This window comes from Gouania willdenowi, chromosome 4 (genome assembly GCF_900634775.1).
Source record: "Gouania willdenowi chromosome 4, fGouWil2.1, whole genome shotgun sequence".
Taxonomy (NCBI): Eukaryota; Metazoa; Chordata; class Actinopteri; order Blenniiformes; family Gobiesocidae; genus Gouania; species Gouania willdenowi.
Genome location: NC_041047.1, coordinates 20,993,252 through 21,018,046, shown reverse-complemented (window position 1 = coordinate 21,018,046; position 24,795 = coordinate 20,993,252). Strand labels below are relative to the sequence as shown.

General features: G+C 37.5%; 2 protein-coding genes across 4 annotated transcripts in view; one reads left to right on the top strand and one right to left on the bottom strand.

Annotated features, from left to right (window-relative positions):
• Positions 1-1,068: 1,068 nt before the first annotated feature.
• On the bottom strand, positions 1,069-22,416 carry ankrd24 (ankyrin repeat domain 24). Of its 3 annotated transcripts, XM_028443545.1 has the most exons (23): positions 22,375-22,416; positions 22,195-22,263; positions 18,250-18,380; positions 17,284-17,372; positions 17,131-17,195; positions 16,996-17,053; positions 15,460-15,530; positions 15,228-15,334; positions 13,813-13,985; positions 12,758-12,780; positions 12,431-12,523; positions 12,105-12,230; positions 11,878-11,997; positions 9,478-9,607; positions 9,204-9,379; positions 8,851-9,014; positions 7,288-7,988; positions 6,887-7,203; positions 5,537-5,770; positions 3,132-3,308; positions 2,894-3,058; positions 2,750-2,815; positions 1,069-1,388 (listed from the first exon to the last, which is right to left on the bottom strand). In XM_028443545.1, the coding sequence occupies exons 2-23, from the start codon at positions 22,228-22,230 to the stop codon at positions 1,320-1,322; spliced, it is 3,291 nt and encodes a 1,096-aa protein (XP_028299346.1). In that variant the 5' UTR covers positions 22,231-22,263; positions 22,375-22,416; the 3' UTR covers positions 1,069-1,319. The 3 variants fall into 3 exon arrangements, with proteins under 3 accessions (XP_028299346.1, XP_028299344.1, XP_028299345.1); XM_028443543.1 differs by lacking the exons at positions 22,195-22,263; positions 22,375-22,416 and adding an exon at positions 19,595-20,102; XM_028443544.1 differs by lacking the exons at positions 22,195-22,263; positions 22,375-22,416 and adding an exon at positions 19,595-20,102 and having other exon boundaries at positions 3,132-3,299.
• A 298-nt stretch (positions 22,417-22,714) lies between these two features.
• The window catches only part of shdb (Src homology 2 domain containing transforming protein D, b), a 34,313-nt gene continuing 32,232 nt past the window's right edge, over positions 22,715-24,795 (top strand). The window contains exon 1 of the mRNA XM_028443564.1: positions 22,715-22,731. The gene's annotated coding sequence lies outside the window, so the exon portion shown is untranslated. The remainder of the gene's footprint in view (positions 22,732-24,795) is intronic.

Below are 24,795 nucleotides of genomic sequence, written 5' to 3'. Positions count from 1 at the left end.
ACTGGCTCCTGGATGTACGACTTGTATTATTCACACATTGTTGTCGGAGTTCAAACTCTCTCCATGCATGCCTATCATCCCAGAGCCTCCAACTTCAGTGCCTTACAACTAACTCCACTGACAGGCGTTTGTGTCAGTGTGTGTACATAGTGTGCATTTGTGCAGCCTAGTGCAAAAAGGCTACCTTTGTTGCCACGCCAATGAATTTATGATCACTCTTCAGGAAGATTAAGCTCTTGTAATTAACAGTAATGTAAGCTGCTGTGGTTTGGGGTGAGTATTATTGAAGTACTTCACTGTCTCCATCCTACATGTGTTCCTGAGGGGAATCCCTTCAGTGTTTTTTTGTTTCACAGAAGTATGACTGGGAGGGATTAACTGGAATTAATGTCATGACAATAATGAGTTATACACATTTTGGGTTAATTGATTTCGATATTTGGGGGGGGGGGGGCAAACCAAGTGAAAAGTCGTAACAACTGGGCTCAGAAACCTTTTTCTCACCACATTGAAAATGATCTATTTTCTCATGTTGCAATATTGGTCCGTTGTTAAATGTGTAATAAATGTGATGTAGTGATCTCATTGAGGAAATCTGGAATGAAAATGTTCAGTTAGTTTGCGGCTCTTTCAGTGCCCTGCATCATGTCTCTGCTTATTGGAAGGACCAACGTCCAAGTCAGCCCGTCTACATATAGGAAATGTTTGTTTTACCAACACAGTACCTCGTTCTCCTTGAGCTGTTTGCTGCTTGTTTATCCCTCTTTAACATTTCAAAGCTCTTCTGATGTTACTATTTCCACACAGCTGTGTTGCAGAGATGAGGTCAGAGATGACTTATCCAGAGCTCCCTTTTTTTTGATTTCTCAGGAATTTCTTGGAACTTTACTTTTTCAACCGTTAGGGCATTTTGTTAATAAAATTGTCTTAAGAAAAATAACACAAATGAGTTGCATTTTCTTTCACATTTTGTCCATAATAAAGCTAAGCTGTACAAGTTTGTACCCATGCAAATTACACACAGGAGACAGCAAACAAGAACACGGGCATAAAAAAAGGCAACAAAAATAAAAACGTCCATCAGGAGAGTCTTTATTTATTCAAAACTACAGTATAAAATCATTACAATCCTCTCCAAACCTCGGACACATCATGAAGGCACTCCTTGTTTTAGTTCCAGTGATTACTTCTAAAGGTGTTTAATAAGAGCACTACATCATACACATGCAGTGACATTTGATCACAGGTCAGTAAGGTTTGGCTTTTATTTACCATAGCGCTGCAATAGCATGGGGGAGCAGAAGCGGCGAGGTAATGCTTTAGTGTCCCTGCTGTGTCATCCTTAAGATCTGAAGGAGCAGATGTTGCACCTCCTCATCCATACGACCCTGCAGGTGGACAAAAAAGAGATTGGATGAACCCAGCAAATACAGTTGTTTTCCTACTGCTTTATAATACTTGAAAATAAGTGTTTATGCAAGAAAGGGTTGTGGACAACATTGATGTAAATTTTAAGCAATATCTATCTCCATATTCAAGTTCCTCAGTTGGACGTTTTCAGAGTTCTTTGCATGTTTGTGCCAACATTGATGAATGTGAAAGTTTGTCCTAATTTCACAAACTACCGAAACAAAGCGCACCGACATGCAGTTATTAATGTGAACAAGAATCCACCAAAACATTGTCACAGCCTGCCTAATGGTCCCACAATGCACACATGTCCTATTTAATGACTGAGGACTTGATCTCAACCATTTCATCAAAGTTTTAAAAATGTAAAGATACATTAAAATGATTTAATAATTTGGCTCTGTATTCCTCATACATGCAGTATTTGCATTGCAGATCTTTACTCGATACACAACCTTGTAAAGTAGTTCATACTTAGTTAGTACTTCTTTAATTATTACTTGCAACTGGTACTCTTAAATGCCAACTTTCTCTTTTGACAGTAACTTTTACTTCAAATCTATAAAATGATAGTAATTTGTAAAGATCATCACCTATATTACCCCTAAAATTAGATATTGGTTGACATTGGTATTGGTTTTTCCTCTGATATTTAAAACTCATTATGTGTTGTTTGAGGAAACATATTAATCCATTGCTAAAGTTGAATAAGTTTTCTTATTTGGCATGGATTATGTTTATTTGTGGAATAGATCTAGTGGGGCATCACAATAAAAGTAGCCCTAATCTTGTATTTCAATAGAGATTGATATTATGGTGTTGGGGAGGGGATCTTTTTTATATTAGCATCTGTAAATATCAGAAATCGAAAATTGAGTATTGGTCAACATCGGCATATTATATTGACAAAGAGCTAATATTGAACGTCTCAAATAATAATTAGTAGTGAAACTAGAGGCACGGTTCCTGGAGAACTATGTATGTTCATGTTCACAGGTCTTTTCTACCTCTTTTTTTCTCATTATATAAACTGGAAAGCTGTGAGAATTTAAATCACCTCCCTCACTTCTTTGCATCACATTTTCTCACCTATCTGTAATAAGTGTACACAGATTCTAACAGCTAACACTAATTTACATTATAACCTCAGAATGCAGCATTTGAAACAGTGTTGCCCCCACATGGGTAGAATTATGTACTGCAAATTGGTGATTTAATCAATGACAATATTTAATATATAAATAAATGAATAGTAGAATTGTAGCTGATTAAATAATAGAAGGCTCATCTTAGACAGGCTCAAGTCATCGTTGTGAGGTAATGACGGTAATCCACTGACCTGTACAGCTGCCAGTAAATGTGAACGGTAAACAGCAACCACTTGTTTGTGCTTTCTTTCCCAATCCTGTTAAAATTGAAATATGTATTTCATTAACCGTGCAGATGAGAATATATTTTGTTTGGAATGTTCTTATTTGTTCACCTGGAGCTGCTGGGTGAGAATGCCTATCCTGTTCTGCAGTGCCACCTGTTGTCCGGGGTTACCGTGATGGCTGGATGAGGAAGGGGTGGAGGTGATGCCAAGAGGGGGAGAGAGAGCTCCCAGAGCCTCCTTCAGGCGGAACACCTCCTTAGAAAGCTCTGTTATCTGCACACACATCAAAATATGCAAACAGCTATCCATCCTCAACATCAGATCTACTGTCAGTGCAGTATCCCACCTTGCGGTCTTTCTCCTTGACCAGTCCCTGGGACTCCTGGATGTCCTTGTGGAGCTCCTGGATGTGGGTGGATTGGGCCTTGAGCTCAGCGAGCTGCTGCTGCACCGTGGCCAGCTGGGACTCCGCTACCTGGCGCTCGCTCTTGTTAAACAGTGCCTCCCTCTGCACCTGAAACACCTAAACCAGTAAAAACTTGACTGGTATTTGGTCACTACGTGCATGCCCTGTCCTCAAAGTGACACCTTAGTATAAAAGTCAGAAGCTGGTGCAATCAAAATCATCCATAAATCATTTATTCCAGAATGAAATCCTTAGTCATCAAATCTAATCAAACTCAAATTTAGTTGCACAGTTGATTGGTATTAGATTGATTAGTTGGATAAAAATTAAGGCTGTGAACGATTAACCGATGTGACCGGATATCCAGTTTCAACAAGCGAGAGATACGGCTGCATCGATAGCTGCCTCCTCAATTGATAGGAATTCGTTATGAATTCCAAGATGAATCGGTTGTAGAGTCATGGATCGGGTATCGCGGGCGTGCACTCTAGTTGTTCCAACTAGTTGTTCTTGAAGCCAAAAGCCGCCTAGGGGCGCAGCCATCTTGCAAATGTGACGTCTTTGGAGCCAGAGTCTGCGCAGTAGGGTCCTGAGTGAGGATCCATGGTAACAAGAACTTAAGTATCTTTCCCTATGGAAATTCCACCAACGTCTTGTTCAGATGATCAGATCATAGAGGTTAATACTAGTACGAGTAGCTCAAAAAAGACAAAAAAAACTCAATGAAAAAGTTTATTGGCATCTCAGCTTTCCTTCACGATGTAACTGCTTATGCTATTCAAAAAGAGAGCTACGCAAGATCCGCATCTGTCAATCATCGTCACATATGACTTCAAATCCCGTTTTTCAACCTCAAATAACTTGTTTAACACAAACTTCACAGAAAAATGAGCACTTGAACACAATGCAGGGTGATAATAACTAATGATCATAGCAGAATTTAGGTTTGAAAAAAAATAAAAAATGTGACGAGTATTTTAAGTATTGTTAAGATAAGAATGTGGCTGCTGCTTTATCCTTCCACTCTAGCTCCCCAGGCCTGAGGCCACATTGTGAGATGACCACCAGGGGTCATCATTATAAGGTTAATGTTAAATGTTTATAGGTGTGTAACTGGTTCACATTGAAATGTTGCATCTTTGCTACCTACCTCTCATGCTCTAAACATTATGCTCAGGCTGAAATGTTGCATTTTGTTGCTACTTTTACCTCTAGAGTTCCCATATAATGAGTCAGCCAAACTTTTTTTTTTGGTCCATGTCTAAAAATAAATACATTAACATGTGATTTTGTCGTTCTATTTTTGTTTTGCCAGTGCCATAAAGCCACAATGCTTGGGGATATGTGGTCTTTTACATTTTAGAATTGGCTTCTTTATTTAAAAAAATATCTACAACAAATATTTACCTTAGAAACAAAATGTACAGTTCCTACATTGTATCAAATTGATTCGTATCAAATGGATTTGTATCAAATCGGTCAGTAAAAAAGATATCATTTTATTTTTTTTGCTTATCTTTACCTTTAACTCAGTGTAATACATCATTATGTTTGTGTTGTTGGCTATATAGTCTCAAAGGTAGTAAATACTGTAAACCTAGTTATAAATGTGGCATTTCATTAAAAGAGCTGATCATTAAATTAAAATAATTACAAAATGAAATGTGAGGGGCATGATTTGGTGTCATGTGATGCATTCCACTAAAAGACGCCTGTGCTTTGTTTTTGTTTATCATTAAATCAACTGTTTGTACAACAATATATTAACAAAAATTAACATTACATTTCAAAATTGGTTTCCTGCAAAATATTTCCCTTGTATTAAAAGTGTTCATATTGCCATAATAGAGCAATAATATTGTACGCTTTTAGAGTTGGAATAATACTTGCAATAAGAACATTAAATATGGCAACAGGAAGTATTTCTAGATTTTGCAACTTTAGAAAAATCAGTGTTTTATCTTTTCCGTTTCTTTTATTAAAATAGAAAAGTGGACTTGAGACTCTAGAGCTTACCACATATTTTACATTTTCTTAACAAGACAAAGTTTTGACAACTTTTTCTTGTGAGATGGGCATAAATCTGATTACAGTCATAACAAAACCTAACAAATGTCATGATATAATGTAAGGGCTATTATTCTATTCTATTATTAGTATTCACACTGACTCATATACAGCATCACTGGAGAGAGGACTATCTGGAGCCAGTAATGGATATCTGAATAATATAGTGGAAGGAAGACTTCTCGCTCACTTCACCCTCACTTTCCTTCATGCCATTTAAAGCCTAATGAGCTGTTATTGTATCTGAAACAGACACGAGAACACACACACACACACACCTCAGTGCAGGTCTTCTCATGTTTACGGGTGAGATCATTGAAGCGGGCGGTGATGGCGTTGATCTCAGCCTGCAGGGAGAGGCGCAGAGCTTCATGGTCCTCCTTAGAGATCAGACCTTGTTCTGCAGCCTTCTGGGACTTCAGCTCTCTCAGCTCCATCTCCTTCTCACTCAGAGCGTCCTGAGCTGCAGCTGCACTGCTTTCACTGGCCTGCAGGGTGCGCTGGAGCTCTGCCTGCAAATATGGAAGCCAGTCGGAGATTCAAACCTCTTACACATCATCCAATGAGAACATTTTTAAATCCAAGTTAAAGGCACTGTTTTTCTCTACTGCGTATGACTGAGAGGGAGATTTTTAATGTTTTTACTGCTGATCTTAATGTTCTTATTGATTTTTAAACTGTTAAACGTTTTCTGTTGCACTTTTTAAATTGCCTTGTGTATGAAATTCAATGAAATTCAACTTTATTTATATAGCTCAAATGACAACAATAGAAATGCGCTACACAAACACATTTTCCTTGCCTTGCCAAACAACTGCCAAAACACGACAGCACTATTTTACTAGTCTTTTTTCCACTTTTTTAAATACAATATAGTGCAAAGTAGCCAGAGAGACATCATAGAGAGTATGAGACAAATGCTTTTAAAATAAAATAACTTAGACCCAAGAGTAATTTCTAGGGGATTTACCTGAATCTGAAACAGTAACTTTATGTAAATATGGGTTTTTTTCCAACCTGTTACAGACTGCAACCCTGATCTAAAAAAGTAAAAATAAAAGATGGGTACATATTTAATTCATATTAAACCCTGTGTTGAGCCTGACGCATAAAATTACACTAGGTTGCAGGATGACAAAAGCAGCTTTTACTATTTTAAAAATGAGGATGTGAATGGCTGATAGAAATCTGAGTCAGTGAGGAGTCAATATTATACATTCAAATACTACAACACTATATTTTGTATTTAAAATGTAATTGATGACATTTGTGTCGTAGATATTAAATAGTATATTATTAATACCATGTATATATGTATGCATGTGTGTATATGTGTGTCTATACAAATATGTTTGATGTGCATGTATAAACTGTATATATTGTGTAGAATATATATTGAATGTGTATTGTAATAAGAATGATTTTTTTGTGATATTATCTAGTGACTTGTTTATTGTGATAGGGTAGGTGCATAAGCTTTTGCTTCAACCTACAACCCCTTTAGGCTGATTAGTTAGACTGTTTTTTGTTTTTATGAAGACTGCCAAAATGAAATTCAAATTCAATAATGAAACCCTGTGTTTATGTGGTTCTATAGACCATTCTTCTATTCGCAAACCTAATTCCACCTTGATTTTCTCGTGCTCCTCCTTGGTAACGACGTCTTGTAGGCGGAGCAGTTTGGACTCCAGGCTGGCAGCCTGATCCTCAGCTTGGCTCCGAAGGTTCTTCTCCTTTTGAAGCTCCTGCAGCGTCTGGGCTAACTGCTCTGACACTGCAGAAAGGGCCTCTTTGTGTTTGGAGAGTGGCACGGCGTCTTTGAGCTGCAGGGCATCCTGTGCTCGCGCCTCTCGCTCAGCGCACAGACACTCCAGAGCCTGAGCAGCTTCCTGCCTGGCCACCTCCAGCTCTTCTCTCACTTCAGCCAAGGAGCTTCTGGAATGTTCTGAATGGAGAGAGAGATATAAGGCTGTTGAGAACAATAACTTTCTCCTGTTTATTAAAAAAAAAAACAACCACGTGGGAGCACCTGTTATCATGGGTGGCTCTGAGCTCTCTGACAGCTCCTCCTCGTCCTCCTCCTCATTTCTTCGTGGAGAAAGCCTGATTCTCTCCAGCTCCAGCAGAGCATCGTTAAGCCTCCGAGCCACATCTGCCCGCTCTCTGGCCAGCTGCTCACACTGCAGCCCCAGAGTCACCTGCACTTCCTCCAAATCAGAGCGTGGCACACATTTTCTAAGCTGTGCCTCGAGCTCACCTAGTCGCTCCTGCAGGCGTCGGACCTGATGTCCGTCTCCTTCTGTCCTAGACGTCTGACTCTCTGCCAGGGCTACCTCTAACTCAGAGACCTTCTGCAGTAGCTGCTTCTCTGTTTCTGTCTCTGGTTGCTCCTTCGCTGACTGTCTCTGATCCAGAGTGGCCTGCAGTTCTTTCACTTTCTCCGTCAGCTGTTTGATTGTGTCACTCTGCAGGACGCCCTGACCCCCATCCAAAGCTACTTGTCGCTTTGCAAGCTCCTCCTCCAACTCGCTCACTCTGGCTCTCAGCTGTTGGGCCTCCTGCCCAGGACCCTCATCATCACAGTCCACAGAGAGCACTCCGAGACGCATCTGTTCCCTGAGCTCATGCAGCTCGGACTGGGACGAGGACAACTGCTCCTCCAGTCGACGGAGCTTTGCTTTCAGAGTGTCAGTACTCTCTGTGTCAACAACTTCTTTTAGAGACGTTTCTCTGACAATGACAAACACAAGATTATATGTTTTAGGGAACATTGCTCTTCTGTTTTTTTAGATACCTTTGTATTTTACACACTGTAAAAAAGATCTATAATAGTGCTATTCATAAATCAAAATATGGCCTCTACATCAGCGGTGTCAAACTCCTTTTAGTTCATTGTCAAAAGAAAAAAAGGGAAAAATGAATAAATAAATAAATAAAAAGAGAGAAATAAACCCAAAACAAACACATTTTAGTTCAGGGGCCAAATACGGAGCAGTTCGATCACAAGTGGGCCAGAGGTTTAAGTTAAAACGAACATTTTCAACATTAATGTGCCGAAATTTGGACTACCAGTTATAAATTAAACGAAGTATGGAAGGCATCAACAATATTTAAGCAATAAATGACAGATACTCTTATATCCATTGATTTATTTATTTTTTGACCAAAATCAATTTAATTTGGGGAGATTTTGTGGAATAATCTGAGGAAAAATAGCAGGATTTTGGAAACATTTTGAGTTCTTTCAACAACAATTTACAACTGAATTATTTGGTAATTTACACTGTCATTTTCACTTTCTCCTGCGGGCCGAATCAGATGCTCTGAAGGGCCATATTTGGCCCCAAGGCCTTGAGTTTGACACATATGCTCTACTTGAATTCACTGTTTTGATTAAATTTAAATGTCATAACTTTACGTCATACATATGAGACTGAGAGCATACATTAGTAATTATAATTTTAGAGTCAATATTGAGGGTTTCCTTTTATATTGTTACATTTTTTTTAACAATTCTATTAAAGTTTTCATTTGATTTTATTTTCACTGTTGCTAAATACTGTGTGAAATCCTATAAAAAGAGCCATCATACTTCTCCGCTGGCATACTGGGAGCATCCTCTAGACTCTGGGCGTCAGACAGACGCTCCTGAAGGGACTCAAACTCCTTCCTTAAAGTCTCATACTGGGCAATGGAGACAAAGTCTGAACTGGACGCCTGTGTGTCTGTGTCGTCCTTCTCAAACATCTCCAACATCTGGACAAAATGGAATTGTTTATTATCCAAGTCTGGGGCTAAAATGAAATCAACTCTTAGCCTTTATACTTTACATCCATGAAGAAGAAACTTTAGCTTCAGAAATCTCTGTTTGCTCACACCAATGTGACCCTCTTAATGAAAAATATTCACTAAATAACTTGATCCAATGCTGATTTATTCAATTACCTGCACTTTAAGGATGAGCTCAGAGTTTTGTGAGGCAAGTTCCTCGATCTGTTTACGCAACTCAGCAGTTCCTAGCTCTGCCAAGGTGGGAGAGGGGCTGGTGGACTCGTTGTCATCTGGATACGTGATCTCATCTATTGCGTGGGAAGCTTTGGACTGCCTGGAAAGGAGCTTTTCTAAAAGCAACACATACATAAGACATGAAGTGTCAATTCAGAGTGGAAGTATGGATGAAGGTCAGGAAAAGAAAAGTTCCCCAAAGACAGATGCCAACCTGGGAAATCAAGCATTTCATCCAGGTCGTCAGAGTCACTGGCCCCAATCCCATGTCCTCCTTTGAGCTCCTCCAGCAGCTTGTCCCTCTCTGCCTCGGCTTCTTTCAGACGCTGCTTTAGTTTGGACAACTAGTGTAAACACAGACATGAAAATACATTCATTTTAATGAATTATTTTAGGTCTTTACAAATACACTATCTGTATTGTTGATTGGTATATGCACAGCTTCTTAACTGTTTGGTAAGTAATATAATTATTCAGGCACATCTCCATGTTTCTCCAACTTGAGACTTGAGATATTGAAGTCATCCATTCATGTTCCTTGACTTTACTTTTACTACTGCTTGCCAAATTTCTGTCCGTCTTTTTATGGGGCAATACTAAGAACTGGTACAACACAACCATCACACAAAACTAGTGAAGACAAAATTGAGAATATCATTTTTTTCTAAAAACAGAGCAGTTCTCATAATCTGGTATAAATGACTGGATTTAAAAACAGCTTTAATAAAGCCCTAATAAAATGTAATGGCAGCACTTAGCGTACTCTGCAAAATCACTTAACCTTATAAATATGCAAAAAAAATCGGTAAATATCTAAATCAGTTGTGTCAGATTCATGCACTTCAGTCACTAATGAAGTACCACCTCACACTGGTCATGTATAATTAACTATACAATGTATTATTATAATTAATTATCACAAAAAAAAGTATTTTGCAATATACCTTTGCTTGTGTTTTGAGCATACGTTGGCAGAATATTTAGTAGCTATAGTGCAGGGGTCTGCAACCTGCGGCTCTGGAGCCTCATGTGGCTCTTTGAGTCCTTTGCCATGGCTCCATATAGCTTTAAAAAAATACTGAAATAGTTATTTTCTTACAGAGGCTATTAATGATTAATGACAAATAAAATCATATAACAATTTGTTAACTTAAAAATAAATCACGCTGTGCACCTTCCTACTTCATCTGCTGCAACATCTACAGACCATCAACTTTCCTGCACCTGTGGTTAACCTTAAGTTTTAAATCCCTGGTAAATGGACTAGATTTTATATAGCGCTTTATCCCCACACTGAAGCAGTCTCAAAGCGCTTTACATATCAGCTCATTCACCCAATCACTCTCACATTCACACACCAGTGGGACAGAACTGCCATGCAAGGCACTAGTCGACCACTGGGAGCAACTTAGGGTTCAGTGTCTTGCCCAAGGACACTTCGACACATAGTCAGGTACTGGGATCGAACCCCTAACCTCTCTATCAGAAGACAACCCTCTACCACCTGAGCCACGGTCGCCCAGGTAAGAAAACTAAACCAACAAAAACACTATTCTGGAAGAAAATAGAGATTATAATTGCATGGGAACAGATTCATTTAACCACCAATGTGCCGGTTAAATATGCATGCTTTATGTGTGGCAAGAAATTAGCAATTAGCATGTGTTGACCACATGATCATGCATTAATACATTAAATACATTAACATAAAAAATATTATTTATATAAATTGTGTTCATGTAAACTGAAATGCGTGAGAATTTGAAGATGCAAGACACGGTTTTGTTGTTATTTTTTTTATGTCAATTCATTTTATTTTATTTTAAACTACATTGAGGCGGTATTTTTCCGGCTCCAGGACGACTTTATTCGGGGTGAGATGAGGTTAAATGGCTCCTTTGAGAGTAAAGGTTGCAGACCCCTGCTATAGTGCCAGACACTTTTACAAATGCCTCAACAAATTTACACAATTATTACAAAATACCAATTGCAAAACACTTTTATAAATGTTGAAACAAAAAGTTAAACTAAGATATAAAAGTTTCAGTACAGGGAAATTTCTACTTTCCTGTTTGCTTTTACTAGTCAGTAACACAAATCTCAAAACCAAAAACCACAACATGCAAACAACACAATATAATTGTATAGAATAGAACAAGAATTAAAACAAAACAAATATAAATATGGGCAGAAGATTAGCAGGTATAGTTACAGATTTCTAATATTAATATTCAATTACGAGAAAACATGTACACTGATTGTAAAGGGTGTGTTTCACGTTTGTTATATTTTTTTAAATTATTATAATTTTATTATTAATAATTATTATTATTATTATAATTTTATTATTTAAAAAAAAATTAAATTAAAAATTGAGGAGGTGCAGTTTGGCACCCCTCCAGCTGATAGCACCCAAGGCGGCCGCCTGTGTTGCCTGTCGGGAAGGCCGACGTAATTTGTAAAGTGTTTTAAACTTCTCAGCCACAATAAAAAGCAACAATAACAACACTGCTGTAGACATATAACGTAGAGTTACAATCGTATGAGCATGATAAAAGTATAGTCTAATAATGCATAAAGGGATGTGTGTACGGAAAGGCCTGTTGTTTAGTACCTCCTCCAGGGCACTGAGAGCACTCTGTTGCTGCTGCTCCAGGCTTTTGATCTTCTGAAGGAGGCGACCTCTTTCCAGTCGCAGCCGTCGAATCTCTTCAAACACTTCCTCATCTTCTGCCTTGTTCAAAGAAACAGTCAGAGAATGATTGTCATATCGTGTAAGAAGGAAAGAAAACGTAAGATGCTCACTGTGTGTGAAGACAAATCAAGTGCATAGATGCTAACCTGGGCAGAGTGCTTAAGGTTTGACGGTGGTGGAGAGGTGGAAGGAGACTGGGGCTGCTGGGGACCAGGGGACGAGCACTGAGGGGCTAAACTGCGGGGCTGAGGAGAGGGGGGCAATCCCTGCATCTTTGGTGGAAAAAAGTGCCATTTTAATCAAGATTGCTCTTATTTTTCCTCATTAGTAAATGTTTTTCATTCAATATGTCACCATTAGGTCAAAAAACGGTGCTTGAGTCATTCTTTTTTTTTTTAACAAAGCCTGAATATGTCGTGAAAATGTTATAGCTCAAAAATGTACTCAGCGCAGTTAGTTATTCTTATGGTACCTGAAGAGGAGAACGGGGTGGTGGGGGGGCTTTCCGTTTGCGGGGGGTCGTCCCCCCTAGATTTGATGAGGTGCTTGAATGTACGTGAGTAGTCTGCATGGGAGTGAAGGGGCGTCACAGGCAAACATGAGTCAAGCTGAACCAAACAATGACAACGAATAAAAACAGATAAAAGCAAAAAAAAGGTGAGAAAAAGCCAAGAAAATGAAAGTGTCACGCAGAAAGAGTGACCTCATATTGGAAAGCATGCACAATATGACTTGGTCGAAGTGAACCATGATCTCATCCATGGAGGAAGTGATGTGACACACAGCTAAGAAACAATACCTCCTCGCCTGCACTCCCCGACACTTTGTAAGCGTACGAAAAGAGACACAACGAAACATTAAAACCTGTCATATACTGTGTGAATAAATAATGTTAAATCTGTGGTATCTCATTCGCTTTTTATTTGGTTTACACAAATTTATGACATTCATTGGTTTTAATGTATAACAAGAAAACTTTATCTTTAAAACGCAAAGCATCAGATTTCTGCTTGATATTTCTCTCTTTTGCTCTTAATAAATTTACAAACACCTTTTTGTAGCGTAGTACCAACATATTCTCTAGAACACATGTGTCAAACTCATGGCACGGGGGCCAAATCCGGCCCATTGGAGCATCCAATTCGGTCCGCAGGAGAAAGTAAAAATGACAGAGAAAACATGAAACATTGTTTAAATGAAACTCAACAATATTTACAGGTGCTTACACAGGTTTCCCGGTGCTCATATTGCATGATTGCAGTCATTTTTAATGTTAAACTGTTGAAAAAAGTCAAAAGTCTTACAAAATCCTTTCCTCAAATTATTACATAATATTTTCCTTAATTAAATAGAGATTGGCCACAAAATTTAGGAAATTTAAAGTGAAGATCCTGTTGGGACTGAAATCTGTCACTTAATGCTTGGATATGGTCGATTTCTTACATATTTAGTATTTTATGTATACGTAGAAGTGAAAACTAGGTGACAATAATGTTAAAATTACTCGTTTGTTGTGGCCCACTTGAAATCAAACTGCACCATATTTGACCCCTGAACTAAAATTAGTTTGTTCTAGAGGATAAATGCGTCGCACGTTTTTCAATTTCCACTTTGTGATCACATCCACCAGTTACTTTGATTTACTCCCCCCATTTACAGTGGAGATGTGGAGCAGGTCAAACACACACAACACACTTTTTTTTTCTTTTTTTTTTTGCAGGATATTGCTGCCATGTGTTTTGAATAAAGCTGTAATTTTATATAATAAATTGTGGTTCAATCCAGAAGTTAACAACATGATATTGTGACTAAAACGTGGTTGGTATATTCAATAGACTGAAGCTCATACTCTACCTGCAGGTACTCCATCCTTTAACATCTGAATGATGCGTTGGTTGCCCGTGGCTGCACTGTAGTCTTTTGCTTTGTGTCCAAGAGAGTCGACCAGAGTTGTGTTAGCTCCGCCTCTCAGCAGAGCCGCCACGGTCTCGATGCTGTCGCTCTCACAGGCCATCATCAGTGCAGACCTGTGACTCCAGACAACAAACACAATCATCCACAAAGTGCAGCAATAAAACTCAAGATTTAATCAAATGAGATGAAACTTTAAGTCATATGTTAAATTATCTCAATAAATATCGAAATAATCTCAATATTGTATACCTAAACCCTCGCCCCCTCCCTCTTTGAATCTGTGCTTTCTCCTCCTCTTTCTGTCTATAGACCCGTTGATTGTTTGTAAACATTGTGACGTATTTTGTTGGGCGGGGCTTAACCTGGAGGAAAACCACCATATAAACACTAGATGACTTACCCGTGCTGTTAGACAATGGAGAGCGACGTAGCAACGTGGCGGCCATCTTACCTCAGACACCCTAACTTGCTCAATTTTCAACCAATTTTCAAACGGCAAGCAGCAATTTCAACATGGACAAGCATCCTATGTCATACCTACATACAATAAGGTTTGTAATAAGGCAAACCGTTTGTAAATCCGTCAATATTTCATCGAGTTAAGGGTATTTTTGTTGAATTACTCTTAACTGCTAGCTATCGTAGAGCAGAATGTCAGTTGTCTGAGGTAAGATGGCCGCCGTTGAGCTACGGTGGCGAATCCCGCTTGCGTCATCTCGTGTTTATATATATATATCTATGCTATAGCCAGCGACGTTTCCTGTTTTTGCCTCCAGGACATTAAGGGGTCTGTTCCTGCCACTGACCCTGAGCTTCCTCGTCTGTTGGGGATTCTCTGTCCTCTCCTAACTTCAAGTTCCCAGATATGGACATGAATGAAGGCCACCACCCCTAAATCTAGTTTTTCTTGACAAATTCATGTTGTATTATTACAAAAGCGTAAAACTACAAATGTCGACCCGTGTACCGATAAAACAAACATACTGTACTTTACGCTCAGCACTGCTCTATTACTGTGAAGAGCGATGGATGTCTCAATGGCTGTAAACTATTGCAAAAATCAATACTTCTAATTTTTTTTCAAATAAATGTGCACATACTTTGTTGATTGGTAATACATTAAACACATTTTATGTCAATTACAAGATTGGTAGAGGTACTATTTCATTTTAGTTGAAGTACAGAAATCTTAAACATTTAAGTTGAAACGTTGCAAAAATAAATCATTCCCATCATGGCATTTAGGAATACAAATGACTGATTAGAAGTGGGTCCTTGAAAAATGTTCTCCAGACTTCTGTGAAACTAATCCTGAAAAGGAGTGTGGGGGAAATCTTTAAAGATTTCCTCAGTACCTTCCTTGGCTGTCCTGTACATTTGCATTGGCCCCGCGACCCAATAGGAACGCACAGAGCTCCACTCTGCTCATCTGAGCCGCTAGGATCAGAGGCGTGGCTCCATCCTGACAAACACAAACATCCATTCAAGGATTATAAAACTACAACATTTCATTTCACATGCTTGCAAAACAATTAAGTGGAAATGACTACAACAGCAACTAAGCATAATGTAGTTTCTCAAACTTACACTGTCTTGAACGTCAAGATTGGCTTTAAAATCCCACAGGATCTCAGTGCAGGACAAGCATCCACTGACCGCTGTGGAAGTGGTCATGTCATTGTTATCAATCAGCATAGAAACATGTTAATATATATATACTATTATACACTAGTACAACCGTATTTTACATACTACATTGAGATTTGTGAAAATACATAGTAGGATTGTTGGAAAAAATCAATTTGCCAATATATCGCGATATTACGTGATTCTCAGATCAATTCAAAATGCATCCATATTGATTTTAATTTTATATTTTTTTACCTTTATTTAACCAGGAAAGTATTTTCCACTGCAGGAGACATTGTAACTGCACAGAGAAGTGCTCTTAAACCTGGGTATGTTGACCAGCTGGTGTTTTTTCAATAAAATCTAAAAATAAAGTACTAACTTTCTGCATATATTTTTTGTTCTAGGGATAAACCTCAGTTAAGTTGCACTAAAGCCATGTTGCACTAAAGTCAAAGTTGGTTTAAAAGCCAAAGGGCAGATTGAGTTATTTTTTTTATTTTAAGTTGTTGGCACATGGCATGTTCTCATGAAGGTGTACACATTTACAGATTAGTTGTTTCTTAAGTCATATATTAAAAAAAAATTCCCTTATACTTTAATATCGGGATATATCGTATCGTATCGTGACCTATGTATCGGGATACGAATCGTATCGCCAGATGCCAAACAATACACACCCCTTCTCATTAATAAAGCTGGTTTTAGAGACCACACATAAACTTTTTTTAGATTAGTTCAAAACAGCTCAAGCCATAAATAACTTACATAAGGAAACTGTTTTCAGAAAGAGAGAGATGATATAATCTAAGAGGGGGATAGAATCTAAAAAGGGTTAGAACTACAGTTCATTGTATCTCAACCACAGGTGTTACATTATGAAATAGTTTAACAGATGGAATGAAAGACAGTAAAAACATTAGCAACTTTAAGAAAAATGTACAAAAAACAGATTTTAAACAAAAATACAAGGCAGAGGAGCAGCATGTTAACCCAGGGTGGTAATATCAATATAGGTGAGGTCTCCACCTTTATTAATAGAATTATTGTGTTCATATGTATATACGTAGCTTATATTATAATTATAACTTGTATATGGGTACTTATATAATATTACTACATGTACATTGTTTATGTACTGTAAATAGATGTCTGTATGTATATATGTATGTATTGGTGTGTATATAAGTAGCTCATAGGTTAAATTAGTTATACGAGTCAAACTTCTTCCTATTCCTTTTTTAAAAGTGTAAATGTTTTATTGAAATCTTCTTACTTTGTGTTTTTGACTTGTTTTGGAAATTAACTTGTTTGTGACATTCCTTTTATTTTATATGTATTGTTTTTACATGTTCAAAAATAATTAAATCAAATAATGATTATTTAGTTAGCAGCAAGTCATGCTTTAGACCATAAATAATGTTGAAGATATTACACAGCACTAAAGAAAAACCCAGCAATATGTCCTCTTATTGTCGCGCTGCAGCTTCTGACCTGCATGATGAAGTGGTGACCTGCCAATACTGTCACTGCCATCCACATCCAGTCTTTCCTGTTAGACCAAATAGATTGAACCGCTCAGTTCCTCATGTTTGGATTTTCTACCACGTGCTACTAATATTATGTTACCTGTAACAGTCTCTTCAGACACTCTGATTGGCCAGTTTTGGCTGCAAGATGAAGAGCGCTGAAGCCTGTAGTCCAACAGTTATGAGCACATGGTTATTAAATACATTCCATACGCGTGACTCCGTCATTTCTTTCCAGATTAAAATGTCTTACCAGCTCCATCTGTCACATTGATGTCAGCCCCATGAGAGATGATTACCTCCAGACACTCTAGTCTCCCATGAGCCACTGAGAGGTGAAACCTGCCACATATACAAAAAAGAACAAGATCACACACAGTATTTCAGTTATTACAAAAAAAGAGCATTAGAGTGATTTTTAGTTAAAAATGTAAAATCTTTACATCATTAATTACATTTTAATTCAAATACAAAATGGCTTTAAATTCATGAAAATGGGTCACATATCTGATTTTTATGAATAGACTTTTACATTTGGCATTTTATCAATTAGTTCAAGACCTTGAAAGTAACACAATGCACAAACAAAAGGAAAAAAAGAAAATAAATGATCAAAAAGTATATATTATAGTGTATACAATATATCTAGAATCACTTATAAATAAATATAGATAATTAAATCTATTTTCTTATAAATATACATCTATGAAATAACTAAAACTATGACCAATGTACACACACCAATCGATATATACACACATGTATGACGTATAACACCTGTATCTAATATAACATGTCTGAAACTTGTGAATTAACTAAATAAATGTATAAATATATGAATGCATTATTTTGCTCTCTGAAATGCAAAACTGTGGACAGAAATCATTATTCATCCCCACAGCAGTAATACATGTGAAGGTGAGCTGCATCTGTAGCCACACTTGGACAGTGTGATAACAGAGTAACTACCAACATGTGCCTCCAACCGCAAACTGATTCACAATAATACAGGACAAAGGACGGAAGATTACCGTAATAACAGTTTGAAAGATTTGTTTTGTTCTGACTGTCAGTAAAATCCTATTAACAGTAACAATGATAGGCAGTAAGTAACAACAACTATTTAATCTTGTTTTATCTTTAGCTTAGGAATGATATTTTTTCTTCAAAATAAACTGTAACAGAATTAAAAAAAATATGAAAGATGTGCAGCGCTTACGCTGACTTGCCCTCAGCATCCAGCTTAGTGGGACACAGGCCTTTTTTGATGATGAGGGCCGAGACTTTGTCTGGTTCGTTCTGTTCGACAGCCTGCAGGAGTCTGTCATCAGCCTTACCCCAGTCCTGACTCTGTGGGGGATAAAGGAAGAGATCAGCTCACTGTCGCCCCATTTGAAAAGTAACACTGGCTGTCTATCCCTGGACATCCAAAACAGACTAAATCTGATTGCAAGCAGAATGTTTGGTAACACTTGAAGTTTTATACATAAGGCTGACATTACGCTGTCAATGGCACGGGCTACAAGAACCCCTTCCCCCTCCCTATAACAGTAGATTTAAAATAATAAAATCAAAATAAAAGAAACAATTAAAACCAGAAATTAAAGGAACAAAGTGAATAAAAAAAACCTCCAATAAAACAGGTCCAGGACTCAATAAAAGAGGAGAGGGTCTGCAGCTTCCTGTGAGAATAAAAACCAGATTATCGCCCTGCCCAATTTAAAAATGTCATTCAAAATAAATAATTAAAATATGGATATAAAAGATAAAGTACAGGGATGAGCAAGAGGGGGTTGTGGAAAAATAGGGTTAGGGTTAAGTGTGGGAAAGGGAAAGTTAGGTTTAGGGTAAGGGAATGTGGGTTAGGGTTAGGGCTGCTCAATTAATCAAAATTAAATTACAATTTCGATAATTACACCAAACGATTACAAAAATAACATAATCGATCAAAAACAATTATTAAAAAAATATATATATATAATATATGTATCATTGTTTGAATAATCGTGATTTCAATAATGACTGAAATAATCGTGATTATTATTTTTCTTTAATCGAGCAGCCCTAGTTAGAGTTAGGGTAAAGAAGAATTGGTTAGGGTAAAAGAATGTGGGTTAGGATTAGGGTAAAGAAGAATGGGTTAGGGTTAGGTGTGGGGAAGGGGAGGTTAGGGTAAATGGGTTCGGGTTGAGGAAAAGTGAGTAAGGTGTAGGAACCTGGGTAATTAATGGTGAGAATAAAATGCTTGCATCATAATGATTCGAAAACCAGCTTAAAAACAAATCGTGTTATATACATAGTTGGACCCATCATTTAAAAATCCAAGTTTACCCACCCGACCCTTCAGGTTAGGGTTAAGGTAACAAATGACAATTCATGACAGCCTCCATGACTCCTTACTCATGCTAATGATGACATGTGTTGTGTCATAATAATGACAGCGTGCCGGCCTCATGGAAAAAAACTAAAAGTGGCACCAATTTTTTTAATAATGTCAACCAGTTGTTTTGATAATGCTGTGGGAGCAAATGAGCAATGAGATGAGGATAAAAACCAATACGTACTGGCAGTAGCAGCAAGCTGGAACAAGGACAGAACCATTTCATCAGGCTTAAAACAGGCTGCTGAGGATCCATACTGAAAGCTAGCCATCGGAAACTAAACACAGCTACTGTAAAAACCCACCGACTGAACAACAACAACAACAGTGACGCAATTCATTTCTCACAGAATTTATGGGGACCTTATATCATACCCCTCCTGGCATTGAATAAATCACACATAAAAGCCTTGAAACATATGAACGTGGTGCAGCTGTGCTCAGCCCTCTATGTCTCTGCCTCACCGCATGCTGAGCTGCATTCTGTGGTGCTGCTCTCGCTGCTAGTAGCAGATACCATACATCCCGCTCTGTCTGTGCAAACACCACACAAGCTCATTACTTCCATCGCTCTCTTTGCTACGCTGATCAGTTCCCTGATGACATCTCTTCTCCGACAAGGTCCCTTTTTCTCTGACAGTTCTGCACAGTAACCTCAACGACATATGCAGCCTCATAGATCTGATCCTCTGCAGCTGTGGAGCAAGGCCTGGGTGATGTGAGGACTCAGCAGAAACAAGACCAAAAAAAAAAAAAAAAACTATTCTTCTCCACTGGTTTGGAAAGCGATAGTTAGGGAAACATATTAATTAGTAAAAATCTGGTCAGACTTTATTGTACGTTTTATACATAAGGCTGACATTTCACTGTCATGATCATGAATAAGGTGTCATGAAGGCTGCCATTAATTGTTGTTCGCTAAATTATGACACCTTTGGAGCTATGTTGGGATTTATTTGGGTTAGGTGAAGGGATCTGGTGGGGTTAGGGTTAGGGGTAAGGTTACCAAAGGGTAAGATCAGTAGTGAGCCTATAGGAACCATTACAGCATGTGTCAAACTCAAGGCCCGGGAGCCAAATCCGGCCCTTTAGAGCATCCAATTCGGCCCCTGGCAGCAAGGCAGAGAAACCATGAATCCTTGTGTAAAAAAATTACCAACATATTCACTTGCAGATATCCCATTTTTAATGGCAGTGGCTATCCGTACGGTTGCCGTATCAATATACCGACATTCTAACCGTACGCAGCACCCCTCATTGGCCAGTTTAGGTCACGTGATAGGTCAGTCACTGGCCAGATTAGGTCACATAACTAAGACTAAACCTTACCCTAAAACTAACCCTAACCCTAATCCTGAACCTAAACCTAACCCTAAGACGCTACGTACGTGTACTTCGGTAACCGTACCAATAGCACCAGGGGGTTGTACGTATGCCAATTGTACAAATACACACTTTTATTTTTAATCACAAATTATTCTAAGAACTCTCAATTTTTCCCAAAATGATTCCGTAAAATGGGTCACAAAATCAAAATAAATTGAAAGCGGAGATTCTACAGTAATATTTGTCACTTACTGCTTTTATATGATCAGTACCATACATTTTATAGTTCATTTATACGTGGAAGTGCAAATTAAAGCACAATAATGATTAAATTACAAATTTTGCCACCTATAATCTGCGACCCACTTAAGAGACTGTTCCCTATTTGGCCCCTGAACTAAAACGAGTTTGATGCCCCTGCATTACAGGATTGCACATGAACAAGATGGTGAGTGTGAGTATGTTTACGTTTTTTTCTCTCTCAACAAACCTGCATCTGTTACCATTAGTTCACCATTGGTCTGAGGGCTTTATTGTTGTTAATTAACCTCATGCTTTAAATATGATAACAGCAGGAACGTGTGTGTGCGCGTGCGTGCGCGTGTGTGAATAATTAAAGGCTACCTGAGATCAAGCAGGTAATAGCAGCAGTCTGAGACAGTCCTGCTTTCCTGCTGCTGTTTAATGACACCAAATCCCCCCCACGAGCCCCCCACTAATCAACACACATTTTTTTCAGATTACAAGTAACTTCCAATAATGTTTTTATCCTCAGAAAGTCAATTACAATTACATTCTCAATTACTAAAGTTCAAATACAATTAATCACAATTATTGAGCCTATAATAAAAAAAAAAAAACTAAAAAAACATAAAACGTAACCTTCCTCTTGTGTTAGCTTTCTGTTAGCATCTCTTATTATGATAACGGGTACTAAATCAGCTGTAAATACACTAATAACAAATATCTATCATCTCATTTCTTTCCTATCTATTGGTTACCTTGTTACGCTTCCTTATCAAATAAAATGTAAATTTGAATTTTTTTTTAGCCTTTTTTGTGTCCTTAATTTCATTTTTTTAAAATGGTAAAATGTGGTAAAGCTTGATATGAAACATATTTTAATATTTATTAACTACATATGTATAGAACTGTACATAGAACTGTAACAAGGTTCCCCAGATTAGCATTAAATTATAATTGACAATTTTTTTTAATTGAGTTTTCATGGCAATTACAAAGTAATCTATCTCAACTCAATTACAATTGAATAATTATTATGACAGCAACAGATTTTTAAAATGTCATTTACAATTATAATTACGCCATAATTGCAATTAATTATCAATTACGCGATTACAATTATATTTGAATCCAACCATCACACACACACACACACACACACACACACACACACACACACACACACACACACACACCTATGAATATGTCTCTTACCTCACTCTTTTTAAACTTTGCTTTAAGACTTTTCATAGCTTTGTAATTGCCTCCGTCCCAACAGGAGTGCTGTAACACAATTATGTAACTGTTATTAAGTAAATATCTCATTCATTAATGAAAAAAGACGTACAAAAACATCCCCAAATGTCATAGAAACGTAACATTTAACATGCCTACCTGTGGAGGACCGTGGAGAAGCTTCTCTGTGTTTCATCAGCAGATCGTAGCAAAGTGCTGAGATGCTGCCTGCTGAATGAGCCCGCCCACCAGGCAAACTAACCAATCAGAAACGGCCCAAAAGCCGACTAGGCGTTTGATTGGTGATGATGAATTACAAGTTTGGCCTGTGAGTTTAGAGCCACTCGATTAAACTAAAGCAGCATAAAACGGTGTATTTTTTGGTTCAAAAGAGCTCTTCCGTTGTTGGAGGTGATCGCCTTTTCATTTTGAGTGCAGCCATTTTGTAATATATGTTTATTAAAATGTGACTTCGATCAACAGTGAATGACATTGTCGGTGCAGGTGACGAAAAAGGTGAGTTGACGTTTTAAAGTCGACAACCTGACCCTTTAACTGCTGTACTTTCCTGTACACTAAGAAAAAAAACATGTCTTATCAGTTTAAAATGTATTTTTAATTCCGCCTCTTCATGGAAAGTGGGGTAATAAAATGTTTTACACAGAAGCTGTTGTTTACGCTGCAATTCACGCAACTAACCGGGAGAGGGCGGTACTAACGAGGCAGACCACCGCGTTGTTTTCACAGGCTCGTGCGCCTTCATTTCTATCATAAATATAACCTAATCAACCGAAATATGGCCTGTGTTTATGTTCACCATTGACTAAATGACTGAGGCATATTGTTTGTGTAGCTCCTAACAATAAAAACAATAATAGAAAGTTCAGAGAAATCCACATTTAACTCTCTTTAATGAGGCAATCTGGGAAATCCCACTGTTGCTTTTTAAATTAAATTTATTTACTGGAAAAACCAAAGCATTGTGTCTGCTATTTTCTTTTTTAACCTCTGTATCATCTCATTAATTAACTAAGGAATGTTTTTTTTTTCTATAAACGTTCATTATGCTTGTAGGATAAACACATTTGAGTTCTTTTTTTAAATTTTTTATTTATTTATTTTTTGTATATGTAATTATTTTACATCACTTTTAAATATATGCCACTAGGATTTCTATTACCAGGATCGTGTACAGGGAACGTTGAAGCATTAGCATATGAATACCATCTTCAGCAAATTATTATCTAATAAACAGGGCAAAATTGATCTTTGGTCTTTGTCAAATGAAATGATGGTGCTGTTCTTGCTGCAAATTTACATTGTTTTCGACTCCAAGCCAATACGGTAATTTGTCACAAATAAAACCTCACACGTAGCAGCATCTTTTAAAAAAACAATCATTTTCATTGTGGCCAACATAATATACTAAACAAGCCAGGCTAGTGCACGTATCTGTCTATTAGCACACAATATTGTTCCTTAGGTTGACTTAATTTGTGCACCTGAAAAATTTGTGCTGCTGAAAAATACAGTTAAAAGATCTGTTAATTCTTCTTGTGTATTATCATAAAAACATACTTTAGAGTCGTTGAGCTTTTGTTTTTGTGTTGACTATTAGTTGTAAGCAGTGACGTGCAGTGAGCACTAGGGTTGGGTGGCAGGGCGTTCCAAATCGAGACCACCAATGTCAACATCAATGACAATTTCATATGTTTCTGCTGGCAAGTGTTAATTTAATTAAGTTCAATTCAACTTTATTTGTATTAGCGAATTTACAACAGTCATCTCAATGCGCTTATCAAAATATGGAATTCATAATAAGAAAGAAAAAACCCAACAAGATCCACATAAACAAGTATTTAGCCATCTAACAAAACCAACGTTGTAAAACACCGTTAAAGAAAGACAAACTATTTAATATATTTAATATCTCCCAACAAGATGACACTCATGACATGACAGCACATCCGTTGTTTGTGTTGGAAACACAGAAACACGGAGAAAATGACAACAACAACAACTCAGAACAATATTAGATGAGATACATTAGATATCACTGTAAACACAGGGCTAAGAGGATATTTAATTTATATCGACGAGAACCCAGGTTTCCAAAGTGGAATACGCAAATTGTAATTTGTTCTACATGAATAAAAAATAAAAATTGGAAACTATAGCATTGCCACAAATTACACATTAGCCGACCACCCATGATTACAGATGATTATCCATTATTATATATTGTTCCTCAACAGGATCAGTAAAATTCAGAGACAGATTTCACTGTAGTGCTGGAGTTGCCAGGATTAGTGCACAAAGTTTCAGAAAGTGAAAGAATGCAGATTGTTTTGTGTGTGTGATGTTATAATTCTAAAAAAGCATAATAATTAAAACAGTTTAAAAATGAATTTCTAATCAGTTTTTTTTCTTCATTGTTATAAATTATTAGACTTTCAGGGGACCATGTTTGAAATCCAGACGACCGCACATGTGGTCACGACCCCAAGTTGAAAAAAACTGAATTACATTATGGTTTTTTTTTTGGTTTTTTTTACATTTTTATTTATTAGCGTCTTTCAG

What these genes read in the sequence shown, in the direction of transcription:
- ankrd24 (XM_028443543.1), bottom strand. Translation starts at nt 19,666, where the DNA reads ATGGATCCTCAGCAGCCTGTTTTAAGCCTGATGAAATGGTTCTGTCCT. An exon ending in CCAGCTTGCTGCTACTGCCA is followed by an intron (nt 18,381 to 19,594) that starts GTACGTATTGGT and finishes TATCCCCCACAG; the next exon opens with AGTCAGGACTGGGGTAAGGC. An exon ending in GTCTGAAGAGACTGTTACAG is followed by an intron (nt 17,054 to 17,130) that starts GTAACATAATAT and finishes TTGGTCTAACAG; the next exon opens with GAAAGACTGGATGTGGATGG.